The sequence below is a fragment of the Lutra lutra genome, chromosome 7, assembly GCF_902655055.1.
Source record: "Lutra lutra chromosome 7, mLutLut1.2, whole genome shotgun sequence".
NCBI lineage: Eukaryota > Metazoa > Chordata > Mammalia > Carnivora > Mustelidae > Lutra > Lutra lutra.
This window is the reverse complement of record NC_062284.1, coordinates 17705724-17725718: the sequence shown is the minus strand read 5'-3', so window position 1 is coordinate 17725718 and position 19995 is coordinate 17705724. Positions and strand designations below refer to the sequence as shown.

General features: G+C 34.7%; 1 protein-coding gene across 12 annotated transcripts in view; it reads right to left on the bottom strand.

Moving 5' to 3' along the window:
- MEF2A (myocyte enhancer factor 2A) overlaps positions 1-19995 on the bottom strand; it is a 161256-nt gene that overhangs the window by 51621 nt on the left and 89640 nt on the right. For 10 of the 12 annotated variants that reach the window (XM_047739149.1, XM_047739150.1, XM_047739147.1 and 7 more), the window contains one exon: positions 13520-13723. In XM_047739149.1, coding sequence (XP_047595105.1) covers positions 13520-13723 — 204 coding nt within the window. Of the gene's footprint in view, positions 1-7673; positions 7704-13519; positions 13724-19995 lie in introns of those variants that run through there. The other 2 variants (XM_047739153.1, XM_047739151.1) reach the window with 1 other exon arrangement.

Sequence of the window (19995 nt, the reverse complement as noted above, 5' to 3'; positions counted from 1 at the left end):
AAAAAAAAATCAATGTTTTAGGAAAAAATTAACCAAATATTTTCTAATGATATCCACAAAGTTTTTTGACGATGTTTCTGCTTTTCCTTGAAATGTGGAAAGGAGTCCCACATTTTCCACAGAATTCTACTGTCAAGTTCCTCAAAAAGTTCAACACAGAGCTATCATACAAACTGGCCAATTCCACTCTTAGGTAGATACCTAAGAAAAATGAAAACATGTCCATACAAAAACTTGTACACAAATTGAGAGCCACATTTTTGGAGCAATCAAAAAGTAGAAATAACCCAATGTCCATCAACGAATGACTGGATAAACAAAATATGGTTTATCCATACAATGGAATATCATTTAACCATGGAATGATATACTGATACATGCTACAATATGAATGAACCTTGGAGGTATTATGCTAAATGGAAGAAGCTAGACACAAGACAGAACATTTATATGAAATATCCAGAATAGGCAAATTCATAGACACACAAAAAAGGTTAGTGTTTGCCAGGATGAGGAGGTAAGGGGAGCTGGGAAATGACTATGAACGGTTGATGAAAATGTTCTGGAATTAGACAGTGTTCACAGTTGCACAACTTTTGAATACATTAAAAACTATAATTTTAAATGGTGAATCTTATGGTCTGTAAATTATATCTCAATAAAAAGAAGAGAAAAAGTTAATCTCAAATATGTCTACAGTACCCACTGTGGTAGCCACTAGCTACACTACGTTGCCTTGCTGAACATTCAATCATTCAATTTCACATGACAGTGAAGGATTTTGGGGGCAATGATTTATAAAGATACCAGGTAGTGTGAAAGCACTTTATGCAGGTTGCAGAAAACACTAGAATCTTTACCATTATTACGAATAATCACACTGGAATTCACACCTATTGAGTCTTATACCCAGGTATATTAAGATTAGCACTGAACAGAACTATATGAAACAAAAGCCAATAGAATCTATGAAAACAGCTTTCCTTTGTACCTTAAAAGAAACCAGCATAATAATACAACTCCCCCCCCCACTGGGAATAATCTTTTATATGGCAGCCGCTTATTCAGATGAATATTAGCTGATAAATGTGCTTTTAAAAAAAAGCAAAACTCTTTCTATGATTAAAAAATACAGTCTGCTCTACTATAATGTGTTTTGGAATGTAAATTAGGTGCCATGAAACTGATAAATAGGGAATGGTGTCAGTATAATAAAGAAGTCACTCTGGTTCACTGGGGATTTTTCCTAGGAAAGGGGAGCCAGGAAAGTGGCAACCTTTAGCAGGAAAGGAGAAAGGCCTCCTGAGATCAGGAGCATTTTAAAAAAAGAAAGAAAAAAGAAACTGAAAACGAGGGCTTCAGAGGAGTATTCCCAGCCTTGTTGATGGTTGTAATATTTTCCATGCTCACTTTAATGGCAACCCCCCACCACCTTCCATTGCTCATTGCTACACAGCCATCTGCACTGTCCTAAGACCCACTATCTCCATTCTAATTAAATGTTGCCAACACTTTTACTCAAGTAATTAATTCTGTGCATTTATAACACCTACTGTGGTGGCCACTAACTACATACTAAGCTGTCTCACTTAGCAGTTTAAATTCTCTTTTCAATTACTAATTATTTTTTAGTTTGTATTGATCAGAACACAATGTTGCACAGGTTTTGGAGTTTATGAGATTTTTCAGGAATGCATAAACTGCATTACAGCAGAAGCACTTGTATGTTTTTCTTTTTAAGTCTGTTTACTTTTCTAAAGGTTGGAAATAATATATCATGGGAGTCAATGTGGAAGATGGGGGCAATACAGCAATAAAGGCAGTATTTCCAGTATTACAGTGTGAAGAGAATCATGTCCATGTCCTTTCATTCTTGAACTTTATTTCCATTTAAACATACTTCATGCTTTTTGTCCTTAACACTTTTGGGTAACGTCTGATGTTTGTTTTTTTTTTTTTTTTTTTTTTAAAGATTTTATTTATTTATTTGACAGAGAGATCACAAGCAGGCAGAGAGGCAGGCAGAGAGAGAGGAGGAAGCAGGCTCCCTGCCGAGCAGAGAGCCCGATGCGGGGCTCGATCCCAGGACTCCGAGATCATGACCTGAGCCGAAGGCAGCAGCCCAACCCACTGAGCCACCCAGGCGCCCCTGATGTTTGTTTTTTAATTTAAAGATTTATTTGAGACAGAGAAAGAGTGTGTGTATGGGGCAGGGGAGCAGAGAATCTCAAGCAAGATTCCACACGGAGCAGGGCCTAACATGGGGCTTGATCCTGTCACCCTGAGACCATGACCTGACTTAAAATCAAGTTGGACACCCAACCAATTGAGCCACCCAGGCGTCCCTGATAAAGTTTTAAGAGTATAAATTAACTGAAGGAAGCAACACTGCTTTTAGTTCAACCTTACAGGTCATTATTAAGCTGTGTGCTGATTTTTGGGAATCCAGTGGGAAGAATATTGATGTTCTTTAGCAAAGACTTTGCCTCAAAAGTTCTAGTCTTTCTGAGATAGATCCAGGGTCTTCAAGAAAACATTATTTAAGTCCTGGTTTTGTCACTGCAAACTCTTAAGATCTTGGACCAGTCCTCTGCTTTGTTTGGACTCCTGCTTTCTTATCATTTAAATGAAGTACAGAACTAGATCAGGGTTTTCCAAACCTTCTCATAATAAACTTCTTTTTACAGTAATTTTGGTCACTTTTTCATAATAAATAATGACTTTAAGTAAAAATACTTTAAATTGTTACATTAAGGGAGATCACATTACAAAGCTTATTTATACTTATACTTGATCACATTCACATTACGGTTAAATTCTAAACATTTTCTTTTCTACAAATGATGCTCTTAAATTTTTTATAGATCAATTAAGGAAAAGCATGACATGTCAATATTCCATAATCTTTAGGACACAGTCTAAACCACCACTTTAATCACCATTCCTCACTCAAACTAAGTGGAACAGCATTCTTCTTCATAAAAATCTCAACATTACTAAAGACCTATCATAATTAAAAGATGAGATCTGTAGTCTATTTTTAAAAGCTATAAACCTCCTTTAAAACGCTGGTAATCTGCTGCCAGATTAGTATTCTTGTAACAATTATTTGACTACCTAAACTTTTAAACACCTCTAAAGGCTGCCCAATGCCTATAAGACAAATGTCAAACACCACAGACTGATATTCAAGGCACTGTATCAACTACACCCAATCTGTCTGTTCCTCACCTTTATTATTCACTCACACAAACTCTTTACTCCACAGACATGTGTATGATGTGTAGTAATATTAAGGTTTATTTTTTCTTTATGTATGTCCAATTTTTCTAGCACCATTTATTGAAAAGACTTTCCTTTTCTCATTGATTAACCTTAGCATTTTTGTCAAACATCCACTGACCATGAATATATGGGTCTGTTTCTGAGGTTATCCCCACCTATGCAAATACAAACTTTCTGGATCAATGCAGCTTTATAGTACATCTCAGAGGTGGAGTATCTAGCAAGAATAAGCCAATCAGCACTTTCCATTTTCTCCTCGCTACCATGATTAGTGTACTGCAGGGAGGAGTGTGGAAGCATGTTATCCAAGCCAGTATAACAGAGTTAATTTCAGAACATTTGGTGAAAACTCTAGGATACAACAAATCTCTGATGCTTTATATTGGTGCTTAACAATATGGCAGCCACTAGCCACATGTGGTTACTCAAAGTTAAAAATACAGTTTCTCAATTGCACTATTTCTATTTCAAGCGCTCAACAGCTACATACGACTAACGGCTACCTCTACCGGACAGCACAAATAGAGAACATTCCCATCACTACAGAAAGTTCTACTGGGTAATGCTGCTATAGATGATGCCATGTGCAGAGGTAAGGTCGGGAGCTGCCACTGTCCACATGCACCAGCCAGCATAAGGACAAAGCTGAAGCCAGAGAGAAGGCAGAAACCTGGGGCCTACTTCAACAGAGCAGAGCCTAATCTCTACCACACTGCTGCATTTTTTGTTATGTGATTTAACAAGTACCCCTATTTTATTATTTTTTTAAAAAGATTTTTAAAAGATTTTGGGAATCCTGTGGGAAGAATATTGAAGTTCTTTAGCAAAGACTTTGTTAATAAATTTATTTATTTGACAGACAGAGATCACAAGTAGGCAAGAGAGGTAGGCAGAGAGTGAGGAGGAAGCAGGCTCCCTGCTGAGCAGAGAGCTCGAAGTAGGGCTCAATCCTAGGACCCTGGAATCATGACCTGAGCCAAATGCAGAGGATTTAACCCACTGAGCCACCCAGGAGCCCCAACAAGTACCCCTATTTTTTTTTTTAAGAGGAAGCAGGCTCCCTGCAGAGCAAAGAGCCCTATGCGGGACTCGATCCCAGGACCCTGAGATCATGACCTGAGCTGAAGGCAGAGGCTTAACCCACTGAGCCACCCAGGTGCCCCCAAGTACCCCTATTTTAAAGGTGAGTTTCAGTCAGGTCTTTGTTGCTTGGAATCAGAAACAACCTAATACAAAATAGTTTTCAAAATGCTTTCATGGGGTGTCTGGCTGAGTTAGTCGGTAGAGCATACAACTCTTGATCTCGGGCTTGTGAGTATGAGCCTCATGCTGCGTGTAGAGATTACTTAAAAATAAGAAATCTTTTTTAAAAAATGCTTATGCATATATTATTTAATTGATACTTAAAATCCACAAGATTTAGAACCTTTTAAAAAAGATTTATTTATTTATTTATTTGACAGATAGAGATCACAAGTAGGCACAGAGGCAGGCAGAGAGAGAGGAGGAAGCAGGCTCCCTACTAAGCAGAGAGCCCGATGTGGGGCTCAATCCCAGGGCTCTGGGATCATGACCCAAGCTGAACGCAGAGGCTTTAACCCACTGAGCCACCCAGGTACCCCCAGGATTTAGAACTTTAATACAACTCTCTGTTCCTATTAAACAGATACCATAAATATTCAATAAATAACAGATCAGCATAGCAAAGAAATGCTAATTCTAAATACTAAATATAGAAATTTACTTTGGATCATAATCAGTGAAATATCAAATAATAGAATTTGAGAATTATTATCACCTTTCACAAAATGCCTAAATCTTCATCTAAAACCCCTCTTTTCTGTTGTCATACAGAACATAACTGATAGATTTTTTTTACACCCCAAAGTAACAGAACAATTTTTAAAAACTTAATCCAACTATAACAAATATGGAAAATAGCACTAAAAATATTTTAATTATATCATACAATGGAACAATCCTGTAAGACCACTGTTAGCATGAAAAAGCAAACTGATTTTTTAAATTCCTTTACAAATACTAGTTACTATCTCTAAGGTTTTTTTGCAGAACATAAACTTTTTGAGATTTTGAAGAGACTTTGGAAATAACAACTCAAGCCCAGAAATTACCATAAAATAACAAAGCAGTTATATAGAAAGAAAATTTCTATAAAAACAAAGCACCACAGAACAATATTCCCTGTCGAATTACAAGAGGTAAATTCCAATATGAATTCAAGCTTTGGTTTATTCTCTAAGACTCAGACTTGTAGTTTATATAACAGGTTGCAAGAATCACTAACATTTAAAAAACAATCTTAAAAGCGTACTTCTGATCTTTTACTGCCAATCAATTAAAATCAAAACTTTAGGAACTATTCTTTGAGTAAGAAATAAAATCACATATCAGTGCGCCTACACAACAATAAGATTCTTCACGATATATCCTTAGGACACACAAGTATCAAAGCACATATCCAAAATTGATTTGATTCACAAATCAACGCACCAAACAAAACCTACAAAATTATAAGGTATGCTTACTTTTTCAAAACATAAAAAGTTCATACTACCATTTGGAAGGATTTATAGGTCAAGCACTGACTGTGTAATTATAAATTTAAAAAGTAGGATTATGACTCATCTGTGATAAGAAGATACCTCTCGGGGTGCCTGGGCAGCTCAGTTGGTTGTGTCTGCTTTTGGCTCAGGTCATGATCCCGGGGTCCTGGGATCAAGCCCCGCATCAGGCTCCCTACTCAGTGGGAAGCCTGCTTCTCCCTCTCCTGCTCCTCCTGCTTATGCACACATTCTCTCTCTCTCTCAAATAAACAAATAAAATCTTTAAAAAAAAAAAAAGATACCTTTCTTTAGACTCTAGATCTCTAGAGCTTCTCTCAAAGCTGAGCTACAAAAATAATATCAAAATAAATATAAAAACTATAAAAGTTGTCTCCTTAATTTTAAGAAGGAGCTATGTGTTTCAATGGCCATTTTTTTTAAAAAAACTGCATATCTGCACTTGCTACAACTTTATAAGAGAAATATCACTTACACTCTACCTATCTCTCACTCTATAGGCATACACAGAACATCCTTTTTTTTTTTAAAGATTTTATTTATTTATTTGACAGAGAGAGATCACAAGTACACAGAACATCCTTAAACATGGTAAGTACCCTGCATCTTTTGCACTAAATAAGCTTATAACTCTAATAGTAAGATAGTATTTATATGCTGAATGATTACTCTTTGATGGGAAACATCAAAATCTTGAGATTCTAAGTGTCTTGAATCTATACTGAACTGTATCTAACAAAAGAACTTCTGTAGAAAGATAGTAAGATAGCTTTTAGGAAAACAGCAGAAATATAGCCACTTATTCCCAGTGTCTGGTACAATGCCTTGTACACAGTATGGTAAGTATCAGTACAATAAATTAAAAATGTAAAAATAATGCATTATATTCAACATTTTTACCCTTTTCCTCCTCCCTTTTCAACCCCTTTCAAAAACAAAAAAAATTACAGTGTGATTTGAACACAACGTATTGCTTGGGAAGTGAAGAGAGTCTATAAAACCTAGACACAGCTCTTTCAATAGCTACCCAAGCCTTCAGGAGAAAGTCAAGGGCCTTATACACCTCCCTGGGATCTGGTTTCCTTTCCAGGTCTTGCCTATTTCCACTCTTCACACTATACTACTACAGCTATGCTTGGCTGACTTTAACTCCATAAAATAACTGTGCTAGGTTTCATTTCCTAATTTCCACATAAGCTGCCCCTTTGAGCTAGAACACCATTCTTCTACCCTTTTCGCTCTCCAATCCTGTCCTTTAAAGGACTAAGATGACTGTGTTACCTCTAGAGGAAATTTGCTCTAACCACTCCCCCAATCCTCTGTACCCTCTTTCTCACTGGCCAAAAATGTGGCTAATGTAGCAAAGAACTTCAGAGGAAAAAGAACAACCTTATCTGATGGTAACTACTAAAACACTCAATCCCTGACCCAAAGGGACATGAAAAGGATACATAGGTATTCATTGATGAACACAAGAAATGCATTAGAGAAATGTAAGCTGTATTATAAAGTGATAGACCTCATCCCTTTCCCACATGAACTCCTGTTCATATATCAGCAACATCAATCTTCGATGGGAGAAAAATCTGATCTCAAGAAAATAAAAATCATAAGCAGAAATGCACAGTTCCTTAAAAAGCACATACGTGAGAACCAATAATTGTATGATAAATAATAATACTCAAATACATAGTAAAAATAAAAAGAGTCAAACTGAAATTGCAAGAGCTACAGTGACTTCTGCGTGAGGTGATGGTGCAGGACAAGTGAGAAGAGGAGGAGGGCCATGAGGATTGCGTGCCTCACCCTGTGAATCACCATCCTGCTGCGTCAGGCTCTGTTAGGAATAAAAGAGCAGGGCAGGGGGCTGGAGGTGGAGGGAAGCTTTGTCTTGTCTTCAGTTGTCTCATTATTTTTCCCCTTTCCCTGCCGCTCCACTGCAGCCCTGTAAAACATTAGGCAAGCCTCTTAAACACTCCCTGTCTGTTCCATTCCTCATCTTTAACATGGGAAGAAAAAAAAAAAAACTGATTGGCTCAGAAAGACTCTGAGAACATTGTAATACTGTCAGAAAACCGAAGCATAATGACGCTTCTGATTCTATAAGGTCAGTACTAGATGATCTCAGGAGACGAAAGTCATTTTTATCTTTCTGTTTTGCTCAACCGAGGAACTATAATCCATGGCCCACACATCCGCACCAGACCCCCTATACACATTCATAGAAGCACTTATAACCATGCAGAAGTGAATTGAAAGGTAACCCGTTAGAAGGTAACCCACTGGAAACGTGTCCCCTAGTTTGTAATTCACACCAAAATCGGCATGCTATTTTGGATTGCTTCCTTAGAAGGTCTTACAAGTTTGTAAGACTTTGTTCTTGCTCACTGCTTAAAATTATTTCAGAGGATATTCTTGGGAATAAAAATATTTAAGAAGCTGGATAACCACTGCCCAGGGACTGCATGTTACCTTGAAGCTTTTGGGCTCACACCACTTAGGACAAGTTAATTCGAGTTCATAAAATATTGCTCAGACCTCCCCTCAGGAGTTTCTGCTAGTAGCCTTAGATCTCTAACAGTTCTCTCGTGACACTGCTGCTGGTGATCAAGGTACTATACTCTGAGAGCCACGGATTTTAAAATAATGTATCTCTGCCATGGTCAACTTTCACTACCAGCTGTTTTTATTTAATAATTGGTAGATGCACCTTATATTGATTCCCTATCTTCCTCTTTTTTAAGATATTGGTAATTTCTAAATTCCATTGTAATCTGAAAGTCGGAGGAATGAGTAAGACTCTGAAAAAGCAGATTTTCTCTTTCTTTAGAATCCAAATTATTGTCATCCTATTTTATCACTGTGTCTCAAATTCCTCATCTGTGAAATAAGGACAATAAGAGGGTTCAATCAGATGAAATAAGTAAAAGCCCCGGAAGGTACCAGACTAAATTAGCAACTAGATAAAAGTTATCTACTATTCTTACTACAATTATCCCCACTCATTTTCTGTTATTATTGAGGAAAACTCATTCACGTTTGCTACATGTTATATATACATCACTGACTTATTTATAAAAACCTTCATCCGTTTATGGCGAAATGTTCCAAAGCTCCAATAGATTCAATAAACTGGGGAGCAAAGGGAGGCTATAATGTCAATGCCAGATTCTAATCCTATTTCTGCCATTAAATTGCTACATGACTCTGGGCAAATGGAGTCTCAATCCCCACTTCTGAAAAAGCATACCTTGGATATGAAGATCAAATAAGATAGTACAAGAGAAATTTTTCTTTTAACTACTACAGTATTCCTGTCATGAGGAAGATACCTCTATCTGGGAACGGTTTACAAGATACTAACTAAAGAGATAAACGGCCATGGTCTCTTACATTCTTAAATAACAGCACAGTGATAAGAATCACCACATAAGCTATTTGCTAAATATTCTCCAATATCACCAAGTCATAACTATTTTTAAAATATTTATACACTGGAATATATAATATTTCAAATATTCCTGCAAAGCGAAAGAAAGAGAAAAGTGGATACAAAAGTAGTCTCAGGCATTTATCATCAGCTGCTAAAATCCTCACTTCATGGCTTTAGCCTAATTTTTATTTTGATGCAGAACCGTTTTATTGGTCCTAGGCTTTTGTTTAGTGTAAACACAATGTATATAAACACATACACACGTGTATGAATAATGGTAACCAACTGATTTTCATTGCTAGTTTCTCTAATACTCTAAGACAAATCCAATGTTCTTATCAAATTGCATACTACAGTTCACAAGCTTTTAAATCTTAATTTATTGAAAAGAAAAAGATGGGGGATTATAACATTGCCTTTGTACATTTCAACTAAATTACCAAACAAAACGCCACATATTTTTCTTATCAATGCTTAATAACATGGAGAGATACAATGTATATTTCTGATGACATTCTTTATAGAATGTCTCCTAATGAAATATAGGAAACATAGTAAAAAATGAGTAGTAAAACTCATTTTTTAAAGGAATAAACTCCTAAAAAGCAGTGTATAAGCATTTTCAAATAAGATGCCATTAACACAGCAGCAATACTCTCCATTATAAAGAAATCCAGTTATAAAGTCTCTTATAAAGTTTATCTTAATGACACTCTCTAATTTACTAATGTGTAAGTTTCCGTTTTCATTTATTTAAGCTTTCTGAATGTAGGGGGTAATTACATCCTACAAGACACTACAGACTTTAAAATATCTAAATGCAATTTAAAATATGTAAATGCTGTTGATTTTTTTAAAAGCGATAAATTATTTTTTATCAATTATAATTGTTAAAATTGATTAAAATTTTAAGAAACTAGTTTCAAAATATAAGTAATGTGAAACAAGGGACAGCAAAGATAGAACACCATTCTGTATATGGGTTTCTAATATTTGAGGTTAAAATCAAAAGATAGATAAAATCTGAGAACCATACCTTTCTTTATATCTGTTTATCATCATAATATTTAAATACCAACTACTTTTAATATATTTTTTTCACTGTGTTCCCAGAAAACATACTAGATCTAGTTCCATAGGCCTAATATACGTACATCCTTGCAGGTATAGCTTTTTAGTAATATGGGGGAAAGTAAAATCCTACTGATCTTAAAGAGTAACTTACATGCAATAGGAAATAAATGCATTCATGTTAGAGGCCTTATGAAGGTTGTTCTCAAAGTTTTCAGTTAGTCTCACTGACAACCATATTGCATTAGGAAACACTCTAAAGCGGGTCACTTATGCTTCCATTTACTGCTGATGAACTCAGTCACAGGAGATGGCTTTTTCAGCCATCCAGAACATTACACCAATTTGTTAGAAGTTCACAGATATAAAGTCTTCATTTGGTACAAGTGTATCTCACTGGTTTACAAAACTATGTGTAGAAAGAATAGTCTTGGGGCCTGAGTCAGAAATCACTAAATAAAATCACTCTGCAGACTCCATGGCACAGAGGAACCCCTCGAATATTTCTGTTAAATGGACAAAAATGTGCTTCCAATGACTACAACTGTTTGAAAGGAAACTATATGAAACACTATATGAAAAAAATACTTATAACGGTATTCTAAAAATATCTTTAAATGAGATATTTGTAAAGCACTTGGAAATGCCTGGCCCATAGGAAATTCTATATGTATCTGCCATTACTCTTGTCCTATAATCTTAGTTTGGTTCACAACAATCTTCATAGCTCCATTAGTATAAGCCATCACCACCACTCATAAAAGGAACTCAGACACATGCACACCACTAGTGAGGTTGCAGTTCCGTTACTTTATATGTGGAAGAAAGAGTATCTAGGATAACCACCATTGTTTTATAATGAAGGTTAATTCAGTAAGCTTAACATACAAAGTAAATTCAGCCTTATAATTTGTCCTACCAACAAATGTATCCCTCATAAGCCAATATGTCTTCTATCCATTGTATTTATATAATTCAGAACTCCACATAATATTCATGTTCACTTGTATCTAAGAAATCCAATTAAAAAGAAAACACTGAACTCCCAATTGATAATTGACCTGCCAAGTTTCCCTTCACACTAAAGTAAACTGTAATTCAGGAGACTGCTAAAACATGTTTGGGATTTACTCTCTTACACTTTGATTGCTGACCACAACAGAGATGAAGACTGAGGTAGTTTGAAATTCTGTGAGGATTAAATCAGACTATATTCTTCATATTCTCTAAGGAGTAAACTTTGGGCTGTGCGAAGCACCCTCAACTTCCAGGGGCCAAGAACAACAACTGCTGCAATGAAAGAGCAGAGTAGTTAGGGTTAAGGAGGTGGTTGCCTTCTACAATGAAACTAGCTTGAATTATCTATTTGTTGGCATTATTAAAGTCAACTCTATTTCTTTGACTTAGGCAGTGGAGCGTTTGATAAGATACAAAGATTTTTAAAATAAGATGTCATTTTAAATTAAACACACTAGGGATACTCTCCATTTAAAGAGAATCCAGTTATGAAGTCTCTGATAAAAGAGTACCCGAATAATGATCCCATAATTTACAAAATCATAATTCAAAATGAATTATGGTTTAATAGGGAAAGGGTCTAATTTATACAGCACATAAGTGATTAAGATATACCACAAATGCTAATATAAAGTAACTTAAAATTGATACAATCACAACTGCATTAAGGGGTTTGGCTACGATGTAACCATGTAGTTTAACTGAAGTGAACAACAAAAACAAAATCGAATACTTCGTACACATTTCAGGGGATGTTCATAGCAAAGAGCCATTTAAATAAAACTGGGGAACAAGCAACAGAGATGAGCTGTAGCTGTAATATAAGATGCTTTTACTTCTCACTGCAAACAACTGATTAACTGCTAAAAAGTAACAGAGGTGTTTTTTTAACTCTAAGTAGCAGATTTTTTTCTTTTTGCAGTAATAAACTAAGTCAATTACTGTCCAAAAAGGAATGGTTGCAGTAGAGTAATAGGGTATAAAGGAAATTTAAAATGCATTTCATCAGTGGAGGCAGGTAAATTAGCTTCCCATACACTAAAATAGTTAAAGACTCTTCATCTTAATTTTAATTACTCAAATAAAATCTACATTAGGACTTCATTTCTTCCTTTGTGGTTAATTCTGCATCGTTTCACATGGTTTTAGTATTTTCACAAGGAAATCCCTAATTTACTGAAATAGTTTTCTAATATAAAAACTAAGCCAAAGTATGTAACTTTTGAAGTAGTGGGGGAAAATTTTCCCTTTTTGAATAAAAATGAAACAGAATTTCTAAATGTAAACAAAAAAGACAAAAGTATTAAGCTAATTTAAAATGTCATTAGAAACATAAATGGAAAACTATCTTTTATAAAAATATTTTACAGCAGAAGAAAATTATAGGGGAAGGCATACAGAGTCTCCTTTTTGAAGGTTTTGCTTTAAAACCTATTTCTGAGTAAGATGGAAATAATTCCAAAAAATTCCTTTTATTTTCACTTTAATTAGGTTGGCAGAATTATTAGAAATACTGAAGGACAACAGATAAGGAGGGAAAAAAAAAAGTGAAGAATCTCTCCTCACCCCACAACTAAAATAATATTCACAAAATAGAAGTATTATTTATGTCATTTTCTTCCATTTCATTAGTGTTTAAAATTGTGGGTAGTCACTGATGCAATGAAATGATTAAGGCATATTAAAACTGTAACTTCATACTATCCCAAGTGATATAGTTTCTTATAATATTAACTTTAAAATGCATACAAAATAATCATAGATAAAATGCTGTATTATACTGCTCTACACAGTACAACAGCCTAATTTTGTCTCAATAAACAGCATATGTTTATAGCCTAAGTGGGTCATGACATAGCAATAATCAGATCCTTGTAACAAATGATTTGGATAAAAAATATATATACATTATTATACAATAATTAGATCATCCCAAGAAATGATTTGGAGAAAAAAATAAATTTTATATATATACATAATATAAAATATATGTTTAAAATATTTTTATATATTTTATATATATATAAAACGGATTTGAAATGTGGATGTGAAGCAATCTGACAGTTAAAAGTTACTAAAAGGAAGAAATAATCATGTCTGCAATTCAGGCACTACTAGATATATGTGTTACCTCAACAATATCCGAGTTGGTTCTGCTTTCATGAGGTTCATTATACTCTGTATACTTGAGAAGAACTTTGTCCATGTCAGTGCTGGCATACTGAAACAGTTTGTTAGAGCTGTTGAAAATGATGAGTGCTATTTCACAGTCACAGAGCACACTAAGTTCATAGGCTTTCTTCATTAATCCAAACTTTCTCTTTGTAAAAGTAACCTAGACGATCAAAGAAAAAAAGGTATATTTTTAGTAAAAGCATGAGAAGTACTTGAATACAGGCTACCTAAAGATGAGTCCTCTTTTAATCCTGAGTCAGATTCCACAGCTGAAAAAGGTTTGTAGACTCATGTTCCACATGAGCCTCTTACTCCTCCATCTGCCACAAGACTACAGTTCCACATTTAACTTCTAATTCCTCATAAAGCACTCTCCTGAGGAAGTTTTCCTTTATCCCTGGCTGCCAGTCTGCTGCAGAAGGCAAAAAACAAGAGGACACAGTTGACCACTGGGCTCTTATCATCCAGTTTAAAATTCACAGTCTAGGGTCAACAAATTCCCCAAAGTCCTCAAATTTTTCTTTGAATATTCTTCCAGTTTCCAACTGAAACCTGTCACCTGAAGTCCTCTCAAACAGAGACCAATATTTGTTGGTCTGTTTTAAATATTATATCCACTATGCTCAAGAGCGGGAAAGATAAGTAAGTCCTTTTTGCTCTGTATTCTATCTTACAAGTTATTTTTCCTTCCTTCCCCTTCAAAAGCCCCAGGTATTTTGAAGCTCACAACATGAAACTTAAACCACTCAATAAATGTCCTCGTAAAGGGCACCATGTGACCCCCTCATGTACTGATATCTTTCACCTGCACTTCTCTTTCCAGCCCTACTCTTATATCTGGTGACTTCAGTATCCCAGTTAAAAAAAAAAAAAAAAAAATCGTTGCAAAAACATCCCCCAACCTCCAAATGATCCACATCCACCGCATGTTAAACACCCACTCCTACTGTCACACCTTTAACTCTGCCATCACCAATAATCACATCACCTCCAAAATCTCAATTTCATGTATTCCACTTTGCCTCCTATCTAGCTCTCCTGTTTTGTATTCTCTCTCCAGAAATTCTTTAACCTGAATCCAGTCCTGCAATCCACTTACCTCACCCCTTTGTTACATCTATTCTCAGGTCCTTCCTAACCTCACTGAGGTGCATGTGCCCCTTCAAATGACTATGCTCGTATCCTTTGGATAACCAAGTGATATTTTTAAACATACATCAAATTAAGTAGAAGTTTAGAGCTTTTATTCTGCACTGGAAGTAATATCCAAACTCATTAAGTAAACAAAATTATCTGGCTTCAATCTATCTATCTGAAGTTATTTCCCATCACTCTCCTTTACATCCATTAAGCCTCATTCATGTGTTTGTGCGTGTGCTTATGTGCATGTGTGTGTGTCTTCCTTAACCACCAGCTACTTTCCTCCTTGGGAACTTTTCTATTTTCCCTCCTTATGGAACACTCTTAACACTACATGTGCCTAATGGTTCCTTTCCTCACCTTGTGAAAATAAATCTATTATTAATTAATCTTTAAAAAAAATCCTTACAATATAAATACACAAATATATATATTTTATATAAATGCATATATATATGGAAATAGTGTTTTATACTTGCCTCCCTACTTTCCCCTGAACCAATATAAACCCCTTAACCAGTGTTTTTGACTTAGTATTTTTCATTCCACATTTTTATGCAAGATCATATAACCATATTCATATATACATGTATACATAATAAGGGATTTTGTCAGCATTTGATAAAACAGGGACTCTATCAATACTCTTTATTTTATTTTAGTCATTCATCCACACCTTGTTGATATGCCTCTAAGTCAAATGGTATACTAATGGACTCTTTCATAATTTTTTCATATAAATGTTACAACTGTTTTGTTAGTATGATAGATGTAAAATAAAAATCTCATTTCTTTAATATGCATTTCCTAACTAGTAATAGTTAGATATATTTTTCTTATATTTGTTGTCATTTGGGATTTGCTTTCTCTATACTGCCCATCTTTTGACCATTTCATACTTTGTGATTTTTTTTTTACTTATCTAAGTAAAAGCTCCTTATATATATTAACTATGTTCCACAAATACTTTCCCAAATTTCCCACTTATATTTGTTTACATAATATTTGTCATCAGAAAGTTTTAAGCTTTCATTACTGATTGCGACACTGTTTCTTAGAATCCTGGCATTGTACCATACACCACTTTAAGGAATATAATGAATATAAGAATACCCTTATTAAAACACTGAACTTGAAATCGGTTATGTCTTGAGATGCATCTAGATGTACTTGCTGTACTAAAATTCTGAGTTTAGCAAAGGTTTAGTCAGAAATGTTTTCCCATACTTCTAATACTGAAGAAGAGAAAGAAAATGACAATCAACAAAGCATTTATTCCAAAAATAATTCTTACTCTAAATTAAGGCTTGCAAATTAAGTGAGCTATGAAAAAGCATTAAAATTGAGACAAGTAATGCTGCTTCACAATATCCTTTAAGCATGACTAGAGAAAATTTGTTAAAATAAAAACTATAGGGGTGCCTATATGTATCAATCGGTTAAGCATCTGCCTTTGGCTTAGATCTCAATCCCAGGGTCGTGGGATCGAGCCCCACATCAGGCTCCTGCTCAGCCAGGAGTCTGCTTCTCCCTTTACCCCTCCCCCTGCTCGTGTTCTCTCTCTTTCTCTCAAATAAAGAAAATCTTAAAACAAAACAAAAAACTATAGTTCACTATCAGTAAAACACAACAACAAACTATAGTTCACTATCAGTAAAAAGAGTATGCCAGTCCCTATTGTCCTTTCCAAAAATACTTATTCAAAAATATTTCTTCTAAGTTATCAATAAGAAGGAGTTCAAGGTGAAGGAAGGAGTTAGTAGAGGAAGGGACTCAATTTATAACAATTTCCTCTCTATTCCTCCAACTTACTACAGGTCTAAAAGAGCTTTTCCAGTAATTAGAAAAATGTGTACAAGAACACACTTATATTTCAATGATGACACCAAAGACATAACACTGAAAACTAGAAATATTAATATTTCACTTTCAACTTTCATAAATGAAGTATTTTTCATTTTATCTATAGCATTTAGTCTATTCTTAAACACTGGTTTACTGCTAGCAACTTATATGAAATTAATAATATAAAATTAACTTTATATTCTTATAAACTATTTTCTGTCATCCCCTTATTTTGAAATAATTTCAAAGTTACAGAAAATTCTCAAAAACCACATTTTTCATTTATCTTCAACCAAACTCCCCAACTGTTAACATTTTACCATGACTGCCTTCCCTAAATAAAACACACACACACACACACACACACACTTTTTTTTTTCTGAATCCTTTGGACAAACTAAAGTAGAGGTTATAAGGTCCCTTTGCCCCTAAATATTTTCTTAAAAACAAAGAAAAACACAATTATCAAAATTAGAAAACAAGGATATAGCACTATAATCTATAAACCTTATTCAAATTTCTCAATTATTCCTAATTTCCTTTTATCCCCCTGCTAGTGCAGGATCCAATCCAGAATTAGCTGTTGCTTTCTGAAAACTGCAACCTCTTTAATCTGAACCAATTCCTCAGTCTCTGTCTTTCAGGACCTTTGTACTTGTGCAGAATACAGGCTATATTTATATTGTCATATATCTCTCAATTTGACTTTGTCTAATGTTTCTTTCTGATTACCTTTAGACTACATTTTTGGCAGGAACAACTTAAAAAGAAGTGATGTTCTGTCCACAATCTCTCTCATGAAAATCCACATGACATCTATTTGTCCCAACTGGTATTGTTAACTTGGTTAAGGTAGTGTCTGTCAAGATTTTTCCCCTATAAAGTTACTATTTTCCCCCTTGTAATTAGTATCTTGTTAAAGTTTCTATGTAAATATCCTACTTATCAAACTTTAACTGATTGTAACATCCATTCACAATTCTTGCCTAAAAATTACTATGGTGGTTGTCAAATGGGGATTTTCTAATTTCATAATACATTGTATCTACATTTACATTTTATAAGACATTTTATAAGACAGGTTGCTTTTCCTCCATGTATGCATTTACTCATTCATGTCCGTATCAACTTATAGGCTACCTTATTATAATCAATTATAATCATTATAATCAATTAATACCTTTCTTTTGATGTTTAAATTGTTTTTGATTTTACCAATGAGAGATCCACTATGCTATCTCCTGTGTCCATCCTACATGCTCCCAATATTCTCTGAACTTGCAGGCACAGTGAGATGCTCCAAAGGATTATATGTAAGCTGGACCTCTCTAACCTACCTCCCTTTTCAAACACCTTCTCCATAATCCCCTGAACAAACTTATCTCATTTCCATTCACTTAGTTATCTTCCTGCTTTCCTTCAGTAATCTTTTTAAGATTTCACTTGAATCTAGTCTTCTGTGGTCACTGTGTAATTTAATCTTTGTTTTGATATAATGTTATCTTTTTATCTTTCTTTCTGGAGTTTAATCACTTTGTTTCATCTATACCTTTGAAAAAAATCCAACTCTATTCCTAGTATTTCCAAATTCTGAATGATGATTTTTTTCATCTGTCACATTTCTAAACACTTATTTATGGAGAATGGTTTCAGCTTGGAGTTATCATTTTACAGGTTTCTTCCACTTTTCCATTGTTTGGGGACAACGACTTCATCACCTGAACAGCTATAAATCATCTTTTTGTTTTCTTCTTTATAGTAGTTTGCATAGGTGAAAATTACTGGCCTCACTGAATTGCAATGGAAAGAACTGGCAGTGGGAGAATGGACCATTCAGTATGCTCTCATTAATGGAAGCTTTTTTTTTAAGGGATCAGCAGTAGGGAGAGGAGTTCTCTATCATTCAATATATTTTTTTTGTACTTTTTTTTTTATCTTGAAGGATTTCTGTATCTCTTCCCTTCTTTTCCATTCAAAAAACATTTTACAAAGATTACCTCTGTCTTCCTTTATAAAAGCCCTCTTCTCCTCCAAATAGTTACCTTCCCAAGACCACTTCCTTGAATATCACATAAATTTTAAGTCCTTTAACCGCTGGTCTGTTTGATCTACAAGTAGTATTTTTCAGAATTTTTGTACTTATTAGGACAGACTTCCCTTTTTTAGTAATGATTTCAAATCAACTTTAGACAGTCACAAAGTCTCTTCTCCCTTCCACATTGTTTTTTCCTTAAGTATGCTTGCTCATGTGAAAGACCTGCAGAAGCTAAAGGAAAAATAGCACACTGTAAGTTGGTAATATTTCCCTAAAGTTAAAACGAATTTGGACATCATTTGCTTTCTAGTTGTGCCAAGGTTGTAGATTTCATACTTTTCATGCTTTTTTGTATGGATTGTTTTTGGAAATTATGTTGAGTGAATCAGGATTTATGCAGCCCTCATTACCTTGATTACTAAGAATTCCCCCCATAAATTTAAATCTTGTTTTGAATACATGTTTTGTCATTTCTGGAGATTTTCTCCAATCCTTTCTTGTCTTTGTCACTTTTGGTCTCTCTTTTGCACTTAAGAGTACCTTTTAATATTTCTTGCAGGGCTGGTTTAGGGGTCATGAATCTTCACTTTTGTCTGGGAAACTCTTCCCACTTAAAGTTAAAATGATATCTTGAATGATAATCTTTTTCTTTTAATATTTTATTTATTTATTTGACAGAGATCACAAGAAGGCAGAGAGGCAGGCAGAGAGAGAGAGAGGAGGAAGCAGGCTCCCCGCTGAGCAGAGAGCCCGATGCGGGACTTGATCCCAAGACCCTGGGATCATGACCTGAGCCGAAGGCAGAGGCTTAACCCCCTGAGCCACCCAGGCGCCCTGGAATGATAGTCTTGATGGATAGAGTATTCTTGGCTGTAGATTCTTCCCATTCAGTACTTTGAATGTATCATGAAATGGGTTTATAAATTACATGAAACACATTAGATATTTTATTCTAACTACTGTCAAATTTAAATAATCCTTAAAGTATCACTATTTCGGTGATATTTTGCCAAAATAAACACAAATTTTAAATCATCATTTTACTCCCGCACTACCATCACTATAAAGAAAAAAAAAATAGGACTAAAAGCCTAACCTAAAAAAACTCATTACCTCTATAAATTGAGACAAATCTGTTTTACCCTAAATAGATTTCTGGATTTTGTTATCAAATCTGGGACTCATATAATTCTCTGAATTTAACAAGGGTGGCACACCATATCTCAAAGACCATCTATATTTAAGATCCCAAGTGCCTGCAAAGATTCTTACATGCTATATATTTGGGTATATCTTTACTGTTAAATTTTTTTGAATTCAACAATCCTAAATATTACTCAGTGTTCATCAATATAAGTATACTCTCAATCCCCTTTATCTATTTCACATATCTTCCCACCCACCTCACTTGC